Source organism: Streptopelia decaocto, assembly GCF_964273445.1.
Source record: "Streptopelia decaocto genome assembly, chromosome: 5".
NCBI lineage: Eukaryota > Metazoa > Chordata > Aves > Columbiformes > Columbidae > Streptopelia > Streptopelia decaocto.
The window spans coordinates 5707877-5726637 of NC_138659.1; the positions used below are offsets into that span (position 1 = coordinate 5707877).

The 18761-nt window shown below is 42.3% G+C and overlaps 1 protein-coding gene across 6 annotated transcripts in view; it reads left to right on the forward strand.

Moving 5' to 3' along the window:
* The window catches only part of SMG7 (SMG7 nonsense mediated mRNA decay factor), a 52787-nt gene that overhangs the window by 25527 nt on the left and 8499 nt on the right, over positions 1-18761 (forward strand). For 4 of the 6 annotated variants that reach the window (XM_082052754.1, XM_082052759.1, XM_082052756.1 and 1 more), the window contains 13 exons: positions 941-1112; positions 1963-2034; positions 2745-2895; positions 3227-3362; positions 5785-5947; positions 6993-7149; positions 10043-10113; positions 10449-10509; positions 11175-11294; positions 11540-11975; positions 15612-15756; positions 16808-17196; positions 17908-18273. In XM_082052754.1, coding sequence (XP_081908880.1) covers positions 941-1112; positions 1963-2034; positions 2745-2895; positions 3227-3362; positions 5785-5947; positions 6993-7149; positions 10043-10113; positions 10449-10509; positions 11175-11294; positions 11540-11975; positions 15612-15756; positions 16808-17196; positions 17908-18273 — 2439 coding nt within the window. The remainder of the gene's footprint in view (positions 1-940; positions 1113-1962; positions 2035-2744; positions 2896-3226; positions 3363-5784; positions 5948-6992; positions 7150-10042; positions 10114-10448; positions 10510-11174; positions 11295-11539; positions 11976-15611; positions 15757-16807; positions 17197-17907; positions 18274-18761) is intronic. The other 2 variants (XM_082052758.1, XM_082052755.1) reach the window with 2 other exon arrangements.

Consider the following 18761-nt stretch of genomic DNA (forward strand, 5'->3'; position numbering starts at 1 on the left):
ACTTGTAACACAGTAGAACAAACACTTTTCATCGCTATGTGGTTATGGTTACTTTCCGAAGTGTTTGCTGGAGTTTCGTTGTGAAAAACTTCAGAAGCGCTAATTAGAATGGAAGAGTTCAGATTTTCCTTCAGTCAGCTTTTAAGATATCTGATCAAGTAGCTGATGCCTTGTTCTTTGAAAGAGTCTCACTCTTAGCTTGGCACAAAGGTTTCCTGACAGCTCAGCCCCTGAGCTCTTAGCCACTCTTGCCTGATGTTGCTCACAAACTTGATGCTGAAGTTTAAGTCAGGGTAGTGCTGTTCCTTATGCTGGAACAAGGTGCTTTGGAGGATCCGTGGCATTCCTTCCCCTTATTTCCAGAGAATGGTGTTGCTTCATCAAGGGATTAAAAAGAATGTCTTCCTCTTGAGTGCCCTATTTACAAACCAAACAAAGGAAAAAAAAAGACAAAGCCAAACAATAACAACAAAACACTACAAAAGCAAAAAAACCTGCAAACAAACAAAAAAACAACCAAAGAGAAACAAAGCAAAAAAAACCACAAAACAAACTAAACCAAACACAACAACAACAAAACAAGCAGAACACAAAACCTGACAAGGTTGGTAGATCTCTGATAGTCAGTCTCCTGATGCGCGCTTGTTAACTTAAATATCGCAGAAATTAAGTTGCTTGCTGGTTTGGGATGCACAGCTCTCTTTTACAGAAGTAAAACTTTTCCTCATGGTTCTGAGCAGAATAACACAGTGTGGAGCTCAATGACTTCTGTATGGAGAATATAATTTTAAGTCTCTCTTTCAGTAACCAAGGCTTGTTCACTTCAGACATGGTTAACTAATCCACACCTCTGAGTGATGCTCTGTTAGTTCTGCCTGTTGTTTCAATGCTTTTCTGATTACTCTCTTGAGCTGCTACTAAACTAGACCTGTTTTTCTAGTTATTACAGGAATTGTGCACAGTTTTTAACGTAGACTTGCCGTGTCGTGTAAAGTCTTCCCAGCTGGGGATCATTAGCAATAAACAGACGCACACCAGCGCCATAGTGAAGCCGCAATCTAGCTCCTGCTCTTACATCTGCCAGCACTGCCTTGTCCACCTGGGAGATATCGGTGAGTTTTTGAAGGAAAAAGAGGTAGGATGCTGTGTTCTACCTGCGTTCAGCCCTCATGAAGAGAGATCTCTGTGTACCCTGGGCATCTCTGAGACCGAGTGCACTTCAGATTAACAGCTGGTAGCTGATTGTACATTTGGTGGTTGCTGCAGGGGGAAAGGTGTGGAAAGCGATGCTGTTAGACCTTTCTGATGTGTGTTACGCATTAACGCGTGGAGACAGTTAATCACAAGCTTTCTAGTGACTTGCTAGAATCTGTCTTCTGGTGTACTAATCATTTTGTAGCTGGTAGGCACAGCGAAATGTCGAAACCGGCAACGATTACAAAAGCTTGTTGCAGCAGGTTAGCGTACTTCTCCGTTTCAGAACATTACTTTTAAATCTTGTGTACAAAGGCCACAGTTAGAATTTCAGCCTTTCATAAACGACATTTCTCTTTTACTTTAAGTTCAACAGGGTTATTTCTTTGTTTATTAGAGTAGAACTATGTGTTGTAGAAAATTCTCTTTTCACAGGAATTTGCAGTTGCTTTTGTGATAACCTAAAAGTAGATCTGGTTGCTGATTGTGCAAAGTAGTATGAAAAATATTTCTTGCTGTCTGGAGGTGATGCTTTTGGCACAACATCTTTCTGAATAAGCTGTGATAATAGGATCTGAGGAAAAAGAACGACCTTAAAATTGAACATTTTGAATTTCACACTGCTTGGTGTAATTATATGTTCTTCTAATGCCTGTTTCTAAAACAACAGTAAAATGCTCTTCAAGTAAACCGGGTTGTATGAAGGTATGTGCAGGAGAGTTGAATTTTTTGTCTCAACTTGTTTTTGTTTTGTGTTTGTTTTCTTAGCTCGCTATAGGAATCAGACCAGCCAGGCAGAGTCTTACTACAGACATGCAGCTCAGCTCGTCCCTTCTAATGGTGAGTCTGGGATACCTTTTATATTCATAATTCCACAGGAAGATTTAGGGTTTTGATTTTCTTGCATGGCAGTTGGAAACTGGGGATTTTACATAAACCTTCCTCCCCAAATACTCGAAACAATCCTGCAACAAAGCCTGTTGGTAAATCATTTAGACAATAGCTGTTTGCTTGATCCGTGCTGCTTGTCTCCTTTTTGTGAAGATTAAAAGAAAACCCAAACAACAAAGAGTTAATGCACAGCTTCACTCTAAGGCTTCACAAATGCTACATTATACTGTGCAACGTTCATATGTTATAAAGTACAATGAATGAAAACTTGTCTACCAGCAGAATTTTTTATTGTTTGCTCACATGCCAGTTTGTAAAGTTCAGTCGCTAAAATCAGACTTTTCAAGTTGCTCATGCAAGTGAAGAGCTTCTTTAGTTCAGGTATCTAGCTTTTTATACCATATTTATTGCTCATTTTAAAGCATATGTTTAAAAAAAATAAAATAAAGAAAAAAAACACAACAACCAAACAAGGTAAAATATACTGGAAGTTTGGATGCTTTTTCATTTCAGTGATACCAGTGTGAGGCTGGAGTAAAAGGGTCGGCAAATGAATCTGAACCTTGTATGCTGAAGATTTTAGGACTTTGTGCTCCCTTTTAAGTTGACCACACTTATTGTGAAACCTAGCACACTCAACTTGTCTTTTTCTCCCTTAGGTCAGCCTTATAATCAGTTGGCTATTCTAGCTTCCTCCAAAGGAGACCACTTGACCACAATTTTCTACTACTGCAGAAGCATTGCTGTGAAGTTTCCTTTCCCAGCTGCCTCCACTAACCTACAAAAAGCACTTTCTAAAGCACTGGAAAGGTAAGACTAAGCATAATGTGCTTCTGCTCAGATAAGGTGGTGGAGACTTCTTCCAAATGTACCTGCCTTGCCAGAAGTTATTTGTATTTGGTAGTAAAACCAGAAGTTTCTCGACCCCTTACACGTGTATGAAGCAAAAAACTGTTTGTGTCTGGGATGCTCCCAAGTGTGAATAATGAATGCAGAAAACAAGCATCTTGTGCCACCATGAAAAAGTAGCTTTGCACAGACATTCCTCCTTTCTTGAAGTCCATAGAAAAACTTCGTAATGTTATATGCAGCTGTGTTTAACTCCAAAGACTGAAGTCGAGTGTTTCTGTTCTGAATGTAGTCGTGATGAGGTGAAGACTCGATGGAGCGTGTCTGACTTCATCAAGGCATTTATTAAATTCCATGGCCATGTGTACCTGAGTAAGAGCTTGGAGAAGCTGAGCCCTCTTCGAGAAAAGCTGGAAGAACAGTTCAAGGTTAGTTCTAGCAACACAATAATGAGTGCATTGAGGAGACTATTTTTAGCAGCTGAGTTCTGAAATTACAGTCCAATAATTTTTTCACATATTAAAATACAGGAAGCTCAAATAGCCAGTTATGGAAGGTTTGTACCGAAGCTGACACTGGATAGTTCTGTTGACTTCTGCAAACAGTAGGATTTTTTTCCTGTGTGGCATGTGCTGCGTTATTAGTGAAAATACAGGAGAAATCAATGACTACAGTTGATTTTTCTGCCTTTTAACATGCAGTAGTGAGTTGAGAGAAGGGAATGGAGCTGGTGAGGGGCTGGAGAACAAGTGTGATGGCAGCGGCTGAGGGACCTGGGGGGTTCAGCTGGAGAACAGGAGCTGAGGGGAGACCTTCTGATCTCTGAACTGCCTGAAAGGAGCTTGGAGCCGGGGGATCGGGCTCTGCTTCCAAGGAGCAAGCTCCAGGACCAGAGGAAACGGCCTCAAGTTGCACCAGGGGAGGTTGAGGTTGGATGTTGGGAACAATTTATTCCCAGAAAGAGTTATTAAACATTGGAACAGGCTGCCCAGGGCAGTGGTGGAGTCACCGTCCCTGGAGGGGTTGAACAGATGCGGAGATGAGGTTCTCAGGGACATGGGTTAGAGGTGGACTTGGCAGCATGAAGTTGACAGTTGGACTCTATCTTAAAGGTGTTTTTCAACCAAATGATTCTGTGATTCTTGGATACCTGTGAAAAGCACTTGATTCATCTGTGAAGTCTTGGTGCAGTTGCCTAAGGAGTTTTGAGAGCTTCATTTTTGGATGGCGTTCATCCACTCCCACTGGTTATTAAGACTTCTTTTAACCTTCCTCTGAAAACTTGTCTCTCCTGACCGCAGTTTGCATTTGAAAACTATGTCCAGTACAACCTTAATTTGTGTGCGGACTAGAACTATTCAGAACACGTTTCCTCTGGAAAATACAGGAGTACCCATTAATTACATAGCCAGTTCATTAAGTTGAACAATACAGCAAAGACTGAAACAAAGAGAATTTTGTAAGGAATTTATAAAAGGTAGTACAATTTCAAAGTGGGCATTATATTAACTGTTATATGCCTTTTGGGAACTGCTCTGCTTCAGCATCTTCATTTGTGGAAAATGAGCAGGTAGTATGGGTACGTTCAATAGAGCAAATGTAGTGGGTGCTTTTCAAAATTAAGAAAGGGGGAAATGGTCTTAGCAGATAAAGAATTGCAAATGTTCTTTACAGTGCCTGTTTGCATTTTTGCATCAAATTGGGCTGCTAGACCAAGGTCCAAACATTCCTTCAAATAAAACAGACAAAACCCACGCCTTGTGAATTGCAGGAGCTTTCAATGTGAGCTGCTTGAACCCTGGGAGTTAATGTTGTTTTAAAATTAAATAATTGTTTCTTTTTGTGTGTGTGACTGTCAAATGAGTGCTGCTTTTTCCACAATGCTTATAATCAATAATTATGAGCATTGCTCAGGCATGTGGAAAAGTCTAATTTTTCTGAACTGATCCTGGGTGTTCAAAGAGAGCTAATTGAGCCTGGCTTTGTTGCTTAGATTACTTTGTTGTTTATATTATGCAACATAAGGCTTAATTTTCTAGGAGAGCAGTCGCGGGGTTAGGAGTGTTCAGCCAGGCCTATGGTTCTGCTTCTGACAAGCTCTGCTGGTTTGAGTTGTCAGTTTCACGCCCTTTACTAAAAATCAAGGTTGAACATGGAGCTCAAACCTCTTCCTGATGCGTATGCTGGTTAATCCACTTGTCTCCCTGACTGTTGTGTCTGAAGATAAGTTTATTGTGGTTTAGGGGTTTTTTTCCGCAATGCTAAAAAAAAGCATTCAAGTTTCTTTTCCTGTTCTGAGAAAGGTGCCTTTTACAGCATAGTTACTGAAATGCATTTGTGAATAGCCCGTGCTCTTTAAGTCCACCGTGCCATTCCATGATCCATGAAGTCAGATGTGGAATTAGTCTTTAATACAAAACCAAACAGTATTAAATTTTCCTGGGGTGTTTTTTTTTTCTTAATGTCACCTTCTCTGTGCTGTTTCTTCCAAAGACTGAAAAATACAGTGGATATACATGCCTTCGTAATTCTTGCATTGCAAGGCTGTCATTGCAACATTAAAGTTGCACTTAGTCTGAAAGAGAGCTGTATCCAAGGGGGTGTTGGTTTGTCATGCGTGTGAGTTGGTGTATGAGCAAAAACCTTTGGCTTAACAGTGCGTGTCTGCCTGTGTCCCCTTGGGAAGCCCAGTGCTGCGCTAACACAGATAACCTGAAAATAAAATCTAGAATGAATGTCGCCTTCAGGGCAGAAACATTAGTCAAGCAGTGAAGTAGCAACTACTAATCCTTTCAAGCGTGTGCTTTGCCAAATAAAAATACGTATTTTGTACGTGTGTCTTTGTTGCAGAGGTTGTTATTCCAAAAGGCCTTCAACTCTCAGCAGTTAGTCCATATTACTGTTATCAATCTGTTCCAACTCCATCACCTGCGAGACTTCAGCAACGAAACGGAGCAGCACAGCTACAGCCAGGACGAGCAGCTCTGCTGGACGCAGTTGCTGGCTCTCTTCAGTGAGTAGGAAAATGAATTAATTTTTATTTTATTTCTCTTTGGTTTTTATATGGAATCCATTAGTAATTTGCTGTCAGCATCGAGCTTAATGGCTGTGTAAGTGATGAGAATAGACGTTACAGGAGACAGTTGAGAGGAGATGGTTGCGCAGGATCATTTATGTCTAGCAGTGCTGGCTACCGCTGGATTTCTATACCCCACACTTAATCCGTTTGAAACCTCACCGAACTCTGCACCTTTTTCTTGATTCTGAAAGAGCATTTTAACCTGGGTGCCCAGATGGATCTGATTTAACAGAGGGTAGTCACTTGCTTGTGGGCTGCTTTGCAGTCAGCTGCAGCGTGGGGTTTGAGTTGCTTTGAATGGAGCTGATTCTGATTCAACAGGACTGAACTAGGACCTCAAGTGCTTCTGTGCTCTTGGTAATATCAAGTAGGAGATAAGAGGGACTCTAGGCACCTAATGCTGATTTGCTTAACCTGATCCAACCCGTGATCGGTTTGGCCTTGTTCATGAACACCTAAATCTCTGAATAATTGAATTTCTCCAAGTTCTAGCCTGGAGACCATGTGCCCATGACTACTGTGACTACTGTTTTTCAGCTTGTGTGTCTGAGCTGGCTGCCCACAAAGCCAGCTCCTCTGGATTTGTGTGCCTGCTGACCTGGGAAAGCAGATAAAATGCAGATAGATAGTTTAGTCGATCATTTCTAATAAATGAACAGATGAATGAATATTTTTGTAATGGGCTTGTCTCATCAGATTTTGTTAACTTACCCAAATAATTTGCCATGACACTTAAAAAGGAGAAGGGGAGGAAACAACCACCGAGATTCTGCTTTGTGGTAGAAAACTCTTTATTGAAAAAAAAATGTTCTCATCTTCTGGTGGATTGTTAAGTAATTGGGCTGGTTTGTTCTAAAGAACTAGCTCTAGGGTTTTATGGGTGGGATGTGTTTGATTAGGTTGTTTAGTCAACTTTCAAGTGTCATTTCCTCATGTCATTTTTTTATTTTATTTCTTTTTCCCCTGCTCTGTTTTCTAGTGTCCTTTCTTGGAATTCTGTGCAAGTGTCCTTTACAAAATGACTACCAGGAGGACTCTGGGGCTGCATATCCTCTTCCAGCTGTGAAGGTTTCAATGGACTGGCTGAAGCTGAGGCCCAGTGTTTTCCAGGAGGCCGTGGTTGATGAAAGACGGTAGTGAGTGTTACTCTTTCTTTTGATACATTTAATTGCACAACTGCAATAACTGATGCTATGCAAATTAGTAATGGGGAAAAGTGATCGTATAAAACATTATTACAGACATCAAAATGATATAGAATGTGTGTGTGCTAAAAAGTTAAGAAAACACAAAATGAGACTTGTGGGCTACATGAGCAAATTCACTGTTCTAATTGGCTTTAGGTTTGCATGTAACTTTTTTTAAGAGCAGAGGGATCTACTTTTAAATGTCTGGCTCGAGCATAACTACTGAGTGTACCCTTAGTCTAATCTATTGTAATGATTTCTCAGCTTTATTGAGGTGGGCGGTGGGAGAACATTTGCCTTAATTTCATGCACTAAGCCACCTCTTGGACAGTACTGGAATCCAGTTTTCCTGGCTCATCATCTAGGAGTTAAATTTAATTGAGCAGAGGGGGAATCTTTAAGTGTCAGCACAGGCGTTACTGTTGTCAGCTGTTGCTCTGATTTTTTTTCATTTCTGCCTCTAATCTCATAAATTTGTGCTTAAATAGTTCAAAACTCGCCAAATTTTTTCATAGCCTGTTCACTTCTCATAAATTATAGCAATTCAGTAAAGTGCTTCTGACTGCTTCACTGCAGATTGGAGTGATTGGTACTGACACAGTTGGATGAGTATTTTTTGTAGGATGGCCACTTTAGGTAAAACAGCGTGAAACCAGCTTGCTTAGCTGATCTTTTGTGATGTGCCACAGTGGTTTCAGCTCTCCTGGCGGTGTGTGATGTAAGATGCCATTGTAGCCAAGGCTTGTGTTTTCTGTGCATTGATGTATAGGAGACAGGTGTTCCTAAAACCTCCATTTGCTAAATGAGTAATAAAACTCGGGCAAATAGGTGAAAAACCTAAAGCCCTGGAGCTCTGGGAACTTCAATTCCCGAGTTCCTGAAGGCAAGATTAAGGAAAAGAGGAGTTCACAAATGGTTTTGAGATGGTAATAGGTATTACTGGATGCGTATTCTGAGGGAAGACTTTATACCGGTGTTTAAATAGGGAAGATTATTACTTAATATAAGGTAGTCCTTGCAGAGAGGAGATACAGACAGTGCTTCATGGAGTATCAAAATAAGTCTTTGGGTGAGAATGTAGTATATTTTGAGTTAGCCAGGGTAGGTCCTTCTGCCCATAAAACTATCAGGCTCTCTTTAAAGACTGTGCCTGGCTTTTAAATCTATAGTGTGATACTGTGATGTTCTCGGGTGCTCATTGTACAAGGGAGCTGTGAAGTGGGCAGCAAACAGCTGTAAAATGCACAGCTGAACTTGAAGAGAAAGTTAAAATGCTGCTAAGATTTGTCAAAATGGGCATTAATTAGCAGCCATTAAATTTGTTGGCTCTATGAAGTTGAGGTGACTGACTGTCTGTCTTCCCCTCTGTTTGTAAGGATGGGAGTTTTATTTCTCTTGTAAGATCCTAATAAAAATCATTCTTTGCAGATTATACAAACACACATATACCGCTTTATTGGCTGCTGTTTAAAACCGGGTGTCTGTTTTATATTGAAAAATCTTCCTTACTCTGAATTAATTCTTAATTGTGCTCTTGGTTCTATAAATAACCCTTATTCCTTTTAAACTTGCGGTCATTTGTCCTCACTTTGTGCTTATCCATTTTCCTGGGGATAATTAATCCTACCCCAAACCGAACAAGCATGTCAAGTAAGAAGGAAATGTGTTTACCTGGAAAAGTAGATGAATCTGAAGGCAAGAACTGAGGACAGAAATTACTCTTATCTCTATTAGTGTGTGCTGTTTGGAAGTGAGTTTTCTAAGCCTGCCCTGTGCAAGCTACTTCAGGTCTAGTTTTTTACGTGTTTCACTACATCACTCTTCTTCAGAGATCTCTTATTATGAAATCTCGCTATTTCAAGTGTTGTGCAGGAAGCTGGCAGTTCACTATAGGCTGCAACAGACCTGCACTCTCCCTTTTTTCCTCCTTCTGTTCCTTGTCAGTCATGGGAAGGAGCTATTGCTTAGGTTTAGTGCAGACAATAAGCACAAACATCATGTTTTGGGTGCACGTTGCATTCTCCAGTCCAGGTGCTGGATGATGAGCAGGAGCCGTGCTGAAGGAGGATGGATTCATTTCACTAAAACCGAGCACAACGGTCACCTTCCTCAAATAGTTTCCAGTTGCCTCCATGGACTTGGTGCCCATCGCTAAACCAGAAGGGGGATGCTTGGATTTTTGGCTTGGAACTTTTAAAAAACAGGAGAAAGCAGCTTTTTGGTCACAGTTAAACGTTAACCATCTATGGAGCAATCGTTGCGATTTTTAAATTATTTGCTCCAGGGCCTTTGGAAAGAATTTCCAGTTGCTGGTTGTACTGGCATTGCCAGTGCAGGGTAGGGAAACTGCCAGTTAACCTCTAGTTTAATGGCCTTACCCTTACCGGGACCTTTTTACCTTTCTGATAACTGTTTCAGTGCTACAGTATGGTGTTAATGTTCACAGAACAGAAGTGCTTCTGCACAGCTGTATCCTGATAAATCGTTTTGCTTCCCAGCTGATGAACTTACTGTTCTTGGGAGCAGTCAGCTTTGGACTCGAAAACAGGAATTGCAAACAGGTGCTCTGAATGTTTGCTCTTGCAATAGGTTTGTCTAATTAAATTCATAACTGGCTTTCTGACTTGCTGGATAACAAACACTGTGCTGTCTGGCTTCCTTGTTAACTTTAGATTGACTTAAAAAGTTTTACGTTCTTCGAGAAAGCAGTCTGTTCCCTGACACTTTGAAATCGAAGGATTCGTGGAACCTGTGACTCTGAGTTCAGTGTTTTCTTAGTGAGGGGGTAGATTCCATATTTTGTAGTTCTCACTTATAGTTTGTCTCTTTTCTGGTTTTGTAGCATATGGCCCTGGCTGATTTCTCTTCTAAACAGCTTCCAGCCTCATGAAGAAGATCTATCCAGTAACAATGGTAAGGATGCTTCTAGGCTGTGCTGTACAGAACTGGGAACTTTGCATGTTTTTCCTGATGTTGTGGGGAATTGCAGTTGAAGAGCAAATAAGGGAGCAAGTTATCTTCTAGTATTGGTGCATGTGAGTGCTTTGCAAATGCTGCTTTCTTGTGTCGAGCAGACTTTGCTCTGCTTTGTCATTCCTGAGGTCCTCGGATTGCAGGGTAGACTGGTACAGATGAGCATGTTAATAAAATTATTTACTACCTATGGTGACTTTCCTGCATTATCTGCTTATGATACTGTACTCAATGCATTTGTGTTTTCCTTATGCTGTTTATTATCTATTCACCAGCAACCCCCCTTCCAGAAGAGTTTGAGTTGCAAGGATTCTTGGCTCTGAGGCCCTCATTCAGGTGAGTGACAGCTGAAGGAAACCCTACTCTTGCTGATGTCACTACTTCAATTAACATTGACCTGTTCCTTACAGTATCTTATTTATGAGTACTTACTAATGTACGGACTGATGTAGGTATCTTTGCAAAACAACTGTAGTAGATAATGCAGTAAAACTCGAGGGAAAGTCATGAACTTATAACATTGCTCATGACTTTTTGTTTTCCTTCTGTAGTTTTCAGACTAGGAAACTGAAATGGAAAAATACAAGAAGTGAGGAAAGGAATAGTTTGACATGAAAACTGCTCGATGTGTTTCTACTTTGCTGATCTTTTTGCACTATTTTAACTGTGTCCCTGTACCTAATATCATGCACAAATGCTGACTAAATATTAGATGTATTCAGTCAACTATTAATTTTGTGATTTTGATAATCACACAGCTGAGCTTTCAGCCTTTTGTTTTTTAAAAAAGCCCACCAAACCTCTTAATGTAGATGCATCTTACCGAAAGTGAATTGCATCTATAAATCAGACATCTGTGACACTCACGTTTTGAATAGTATCTGGTGAAATTTCTCAGCTTCTAATAGAGTAATGCTGATCAGTTGTATTTCTAAAGAAATATGATGTTGCAAAGGGTAATTGTGTAATTAATATTATTCCCTCTCCTATGTCAAAACTAGGAACTTGGATTTTTCCAAAGGCCACCAGGCGATTTCAGGAGATAAGGAAGGGCAGCAATGTCGGATACGGCAGCAGCGTCTGATCTTCACAGGCAAATGGATTGCTGATAACCAGCCGAGGTAATTGCGAGTAGCTTCTCTGTGTTTCACTTGCTGCTGTAAGCTTAGGTAAGGTGGGTGCTGGAGTTGGATGGTGTTTTTCTCACTATTCAACACAGCAATTAGATATAATGTGAATACAAGATGCTGACAGTGCCAGTAACGTGATCTGTGGGTCAGCATGCCATTGCTACATAGACTGATTATGATAAGGAATGTATTTGAAGTAATGTGCTTGCTTTTCAATTCCTTTCTGTCTTTCTCAGGTTGATTCAGTGTGAAAATGAGGTAGGAAAGCTGCTGTTTTTGACAGAAATCCCGGAACTCTTACTAGAGGACCCTAGTGAAGCCAAAGAGAGTCTCGCCTTGCAGGAAACATCTATTGCAGAGCCGCTGTCTACAGATGGGAGCCCTGGCCTCAAATCAGTTCTGTCCTCTGGCAGAAGCCTCAACAACAACTGCGACGCAGGAGAAAAACCAATGGTCACGTTCAAAGAGAACATCAAGCCCCGGGAAATGAACAGAGAGCAAGGGCGAATCTATCCCCCTAAAGACATAGGTAGGGAAAGACGGGACTATAGCAAAGGAATAGTAGCCAATAAGAATGATGGGAAGAAGGATAACAATAAAAGAAAGAACGAGACCAAGAAGTGCGGCTTGGATAAGATGCAGGAAGCAGGGAAGCAGAACGTGGCAGTTCAGGTAAGCCTTTAGATCAAAGGGATTCTGCATCTTAATCAGTAAAAAAAAAAATAGAAACACGTGTATCTCAGGCACCGGGTATTGGTGATCGTTGTGTCTCTGCCCTTTTTGGTGATGCTGTTTCAATTTATTGGGGAGGAAAAAGTAGGGAGCAATGACAGGTGATTTTGCTGTGTTAACTGTCTTATAAAACAGACTTCTACCTGTTGTTCCATAAATAATTCAGGCTACCAAGACAGTTCACGTGGCCAGGTCTGCAGAACGCTCTTACCCATACTAAGGAAGCAGGTAGTTTGCATTTTTGGTTCAGTTGACTTGTGCACATTCAATAAATTGGACACATGGCAAAAGCACCCAGTTGTTGATGTGGACTGAGATCCTCCGTACTGTGCACACTGTCGGTTCGCCTCTGTGTGAGTCAGGAAAGCCACACTGCCCTTAAACCATCATCGTGTGCTCAGGCGCTTGCTCAAAATTGTTTGTTTTCTCAACAGCTGCTCTTCTATCAGGTGTATTTTTTCCCCTCTGTTTCTGTGAGCATTGCCTGCAAAAACGCTCACCTCGTAAGCAGGTAGTGAATTTGCTGCTCTGGTTTTTGTCAAGCTGTAGTAAATAAGGGGTGGAGACTTTCAGGGCTGATCTGATCTGCATAGTTTGACTGCATCTCAATCATTCCCTGATGACGTCTGTAGGCATTTAATGATAGTGATGGAGACTCTATTATTTCCCTAGATAAAGGGTGTCAATTCTTCCCTGCTCTTGCAAGTGGAAATTATTTCCTAGCGCACTTTTCACCTCCCTTGCCTCTGTGTGAGCCTGTTGCTGCTTCCCAGGTCAGGTCTGCAGAATAATTTAAATCTTCCTCTTTACAGCTGCTCTGAAGGCCTGTGCAGTCAAGGTCTTTATTTTCCTAGGTGAGAGAAACCAGCTCTTTTAGTCTTTCCAGCTTGTGCTATTAGGACCCTTGGGTCATTCTTGTTCTTCTCCTGACTATTTGCTGTTAATCATCATTATGAAACGAAAGGTCTGAACTGGCAGGATTTATGCAGTTGGTTTTGCAGGGGGTCCTACCAAGGCAGGTGTAAAGGGGAGCAGCCCACAGAAACCATGTGGCAATTGTTCATGAGTCTGATGTCTGAAAACCCACTTGGGTAGGCGAGTTAGAAGAGCAGGTTTCTGATTTATTTGTTGAACGCCTCTGGAATGTGGTTGCAGGCCTGAGCACAACTCCGGGTTTTAGCGTTCATGCCCTTGTCTTGCAAAATAAGGACTTGAGGCCGATCAAACCCACTGGATCTTCTGAGGAATATGTGTAGTTTTTTGGATAGAGAAGAAATCTTAATTTTAACCCAGCTGATTTATCAGAAGCCGTCTTGTCTTAATACTAAGGGATAACCCAAGAAAAACTTATTTCAAAACCAGCTGTAGCAGAATCTGTTTTGATGTGGTTGATCACTCAAATTCTCTTGCTGAACAGAAATTAATTTTGATTTTTTAGTTCCATCGGCTGTATTTGTCATGGAAACTGTTCCAATGAAATGCCTTTTGGTTTATATATTATAGTTTGGTGGACTTATTTATCCAGAGCTACTCCAGAGTATGGGGAGGGTCTGCTTTCCCCCGCAGTGAGGAGAAACCAGGGTAGGTTTTGTGCAGATTAGTGGCCTCTCGGTGCTCTGCTTTGGCCTTCCTGGAAATTTCAGGCTTTATCTCCTCCACAGATCATTGCTTTTGGAAGTCTGAATGCTATTATACAAATGTTGCAGCTCTTACTTAGCAAAAACGTTAAGAAGGTTATACAAAAGTAATTAGTCCTGTTTCACAGATCAGTGGAAAACTTGAGCACTCAGGATCGTGAAAGTGTCACATAGGTTGAATCTCTGTTCTCCAGGTAAAATAACGTTAGGTGCCAGGGGAGGTTTAGCGCAGACTTACTCGAGGTGTAATGTACTCTGTAGAACCGTGAACAGGTGCTTCTCCTGAGCACTGTGTAGGAACCCTCAGGCCAGGGTAAACACATGGTAGTATTGACACTTGGGGTGAGGTCAAGAAGGAGCAGGGAAGCAACTAAAATTTGTCTGTCTTGATTGATCAATTATCGTTTTAAAAAGCTAAATAGCTAAAAATTATGTGGAAGGGTCTTTTGGAAGCCACTTTTGGAAATGTGTTGTAGCAGCTTTGAGTTAATGATGGCCCGGAACTCATGTTTTGAAATCTAACGGCAGGAAAGAATGTCTTTGAATTCTCCGACATTGCTATGAAAGGATGCATAGATCTCAGTATGGGTGATAAAAACATTCGGCTCCTTGTGGAGCAAAAAGGGACAGCACGATATAAGTTGAATATGCAGAATGCGATGAAGGGTGAAGGTGGGCAGTGAGGAGATGCAGCATGAGCAGGGGCTGCATCATTCCTGCTGCTTAGCATCAACCAGACCTTTGAGGTGGAGTTCCCTCCTGACTTGTTCTAGCGGGAGATCTAAAATACACCCAAACCTCCCAGTCTTACAATCTACTTTTTAAATTAAATGGAAAAACAAACAAACAAACAAACAAAAAAAACAACAAACTGCACTCCCATAATTTTTAAATGGGGAAATTCAGAATTATTTGAAAAAGCACTTAAAGCGTTTGAATGCACCTACACCTTTACCACTGTATTTTGGCAGAAAAGACCTGCCCTCTAACTCCTTTCAAATAAACCCCACGCAGTTTTGGTTTGTTTAGTTTGAATTTTGTTTTTTAATGTGGTCCCTGATAAAAGCCCTTTCTTTCAACCACCCGTGAGGCTTGGTGTCAGGTCTGCTCCGGGGCCCTTTCTGTATTGCCCGGGTTCCTTGCTTGCTGTCTTTTTCCTGCCTGCTCCATCTTGCATTCCAGGCAGTTCTGCCGAGCTGAACAGAAAGGGCAAGTAGTCTTCCCCTCTGTCTTCCTCTCCAGGAAGACCCAGACCGCAGCAGACTGAGAATCAGGTAAAAATTCCATTCCATTCTTCTCTCTGCCTTTAACCGGTGCAGCTCTTTTAACAGAACATACAGCAGTTGTGCAGTAAACTGAAAGAAGTGAAGCCCTCCTGCTGTTTGTCTTGTATGTTCTCTGTCAGAAGGATTTTGTAGTATGCAGGAGTTTGTGCGTACGCTGTACCATATGGATTAGGCTGAAGGAGCTCCCTAGGAAGAAGGTGGTAGTGTTTGTTTTTTAAGGTGCTGCAGGTAAGTCTCATGAGTTAGTTTGAAGCAGTGCCCAGGGAGAAGCATAGTAGCACCTGCACTTTTTATTGTTGTTTTTAAGGCATTATGGGTGAGCAGCATGGTAAGTTCTTTGTATGGTCTGAGGATATTATTATTATTACATCCGCTTCCCACTCTCTCACTAGAGAAGGATTCTGTTGCAGTTTTCTGGGTAGATATCCTCAGTGTGCTTTTGTGAGGCAAGGAGTGCCTGAGGACAGGCAGGGTAACCTGCTTGAGGTCAGCAAGGAGGGAACTGAGTTCCTGTGTTCCAAACCTCTCCCAGTGACTTAAGGAAAAGAAAATAATCTCTCAGACAGTCTGGGAGTTGATTTTTTGGCTTGAGATGTGAGGTGGGTAATTACAGGAAAAGTTACCTAATTTCTTCTTACTTTCTTTGGCATTAGGTGAAATCGCAGACGGAGATGAGGAAGACTCCGGTGCCTGAAGCCAGGAAAACACCTGTAACTCAGACACCAAGTCAGGCCAGCAGTTCTCAGTTCATCCCCATTCATCACCCAGGAGCCTTCCCTCCCCTTCCTAGTCGACCAGGTAATTTGTGTCATTCTTTTGAAGTGTGATTTACTGTTGACTGCGAAGAAAATACTGTAATAGTGGTTGTTACAGCTTTTGAAGGTAGGAGCTGTTTTAACACACATGCATTCTCATGTTGAGAGCCTTACAAAGTAGTAAAGAAGGGGCATAGCAGAACTGAAATGAGATACGTAAGATTACTTATGCTTTGAAGTCATGTCTGTTGTGAAATCTGCCATCTTCCTTCTTGGTTAGTGGGTGTGAGATCAAGGACCTTCACCGTAGGCTGTTTCTGTACTTAGTCAAAACATGACAAAATCTTCTGCTAGCTCAGGAGGAAGCATTCTCTGTGCACAGGACTCCATTACAAAAGATCAATCGTGCTGCTTTCTTCTTTAAAGCTCAGCTTCTTTTGTAGTGGTGCTCATGTTTCAAGCTGTAATTTGTCTGGTCTGATTTGCTGTAGTTGCCACATTGCGTGCTCCTGTTTTGTTGTGGAGTGTTCCTGTCATGCCTTGCTGTCTGTTTGCTCACAAAATAGCTGCAAGCTCCATCTTCCCTGCAGCGATTATGTGTAGTCACTCAATACATAATGGAGGGACATCTTCCCTGTCCCAAAGTCAGCATAAAATCTGGACCAAGACACAAAGAATTAAAGCTTGCCTTCTAAACCTGGCTTTTCAGTGTCAACTACAGGAAAGGAATTGATCTTGCGGATACAAGGATTTGTTTGCTTACCATCTGTCTCTCTATCTCAATTAATCCAGAGACTGGTGATCCTTTGGGAGAGGAGGCAGTAGACTTATTGATTGCTTCTGTCTGTTGCTCCTGAAGTTTAGTCCTTGAAAATGTGTGTGTGAGGGGGTGGGAACTCCATAATCGGGGGATTGGACTGGATGATCTTTCGAGGTCCCTTCCAACCCCTAACATTCTGTGATTCTGTAATGGTGAAGGAAAGAAGTAGCGGGAGGAAAAAAAAGGAGGAGATTTGGGCTGAGTGGGGGTAGCCTGTGACTGTTCCAGATACTCTGCCAAATTGCGCTTAAAGTTGTGTTTTTATCTTCTGCAGGGTTTCCACCTCCGACCTACGTTGTCCCCCCTCCCGTGGCTTTCTCCATGAGCACGGGGTACACCTTCCCAGGTGGTGTTTCTGTCCCAGGAACCTTCCTCCAGCCCACAGCTCACTCGCCTGCAGGAAACCAGGTGCAAGGTGGGAAACAGTCCCACATTCCTTACAGCCAGCAACGGCCCTCCGGACCAGGGCCCATGACCCAGGGACCTCAGCAAACGCCGCCTCCTTCCCAGCAACCCCTCTCATCTTTACCAGCTCAGGCAACAGCACAGGCTCCAAGCCAGTTACAGGTCCAAGCTCTAGCCCAGCAACAGCAGCAACAGTCCCCTACAAAAGCTGTGCAGGGGCTGGGGAAGAGCCCGCCACACCACTCCGGATTCCAGCAGGTAAACTTGACTAATGCAATGTGCTAAGCTTCGTTTAAAAATAAATGACAACGTTCAAGGCTTGACATTCCTGGATTACCTTTTCAAACCTGCCATTCAAGACCTTAGTGTGTGGAATTTTGATCTGTGAACTGGGCAAATTTGAAAAGGGATGAAATTTAGTGGGTATGAATGTAAGATTCTGTAAGTGAGAGGAAGGTGGTCGTCTGTTTTCTGTGTTTATAGACAAGGTATGAAGGTGATATTTCTGATCAGGTATTTCTGTTTTAGTCCTTCCTAGTTTTCATGGGTGAGTAGAGAGGACTGAGTCTGAACCTTCACCTGCCCTCTCCCTTGGGCTAATTGGATTGCAGTGTCAATTCTTAGTTTTATGCTCATGTCATGCTGGAGAAAATCTCCCTTCTGGCACATCTGGGCTCAATGGCGAGACCCTCCTGGTGTTGTGGGCAGCAAAATGCTGGCTCAGTACCTTAGTAAAGGAGTTTCTAAAGCGCAGGATTAGAGTAAGGATTATACTTGGCTGTTGGCATAAAGCTTGACACGGGAGTCTTAGCTGCCTATCGAGACTGTGCGTTTTGATGAATAACAGCAAATTAGGATGTTTGTGGAATGTCTGACAAGCGAACCAGACTGACAGTTTGAGTGGAGTTAGGCTTTCGGTTAACATTAATTGTTCCTACCTGCCGGTGAAATTGTATGTCTCTGCCCCAGTATCCGCAGACGGACTCGTCAAAGCAGCTCTGGAACCCACCTCAAGTCCAAGGCTCACTGGGGAAGATCATGCCCGTAAAACAGTCCTATTACCTGCAGGCCCAGGACCCTCTAAAGTTATTTGAACAGTCGTTACAGCCTCCTGTGATGCAACAGCAACCTCTGGAGAAAAAAATGAAGCCTTTCCCAATGGAGCCATATAACCAGAACCCCTCAGAAGTCAAGGTGCCGGACTATTACTGGGACTCTTCCTACGGCCTGGCTGACAATCGGGTGATGGCGCAGCAGCCCAACATGGACCGCCGGGGAAAACGGCAAGGAGTCTTCCACCCAGAGCAGGAGGCTGTCTCCAGGATGACCTTTGAGGTAAAAGATCCAAGCTATAAGTGGGGAAAACCAACAAGGCTCTGATATTCCTGACAACTCTAGGAGTTTGCCTGTTTCAGGGATGCCCTGTAGCCCCGAGTAGGTCAATGTGAGCTTATTTAATAGGGAGCTGAGTATCAATAAATGGGATTCCAGCAAACAGTGATGAATTCTCCATTTTAGTTGGCTGTTTGTGGGGTCCAGCTCTTGGGGATTTGGTTTCAAGTAGGTGTAAGTCTTGTTCAGTGCAGATGCGACATCGATCTTTGCACTATGTCCGTCAGGTCGAGAAACATGGCAGCTGATAGTTTGGGGGGAAATTTCTTGTCTGGCAACTGGTGGCAACCATAAAAGCCATCCAGATAATTGCAGTTGAATTATTACCCTTTAGATGAACTCCTGTGTAGTTATGATGAACGCCTGATGTAGTTTAGATGAACGCCTGTGTAGTTATGAGTGTGTTGAATGGCTGAGGCTGCAATAGTCAG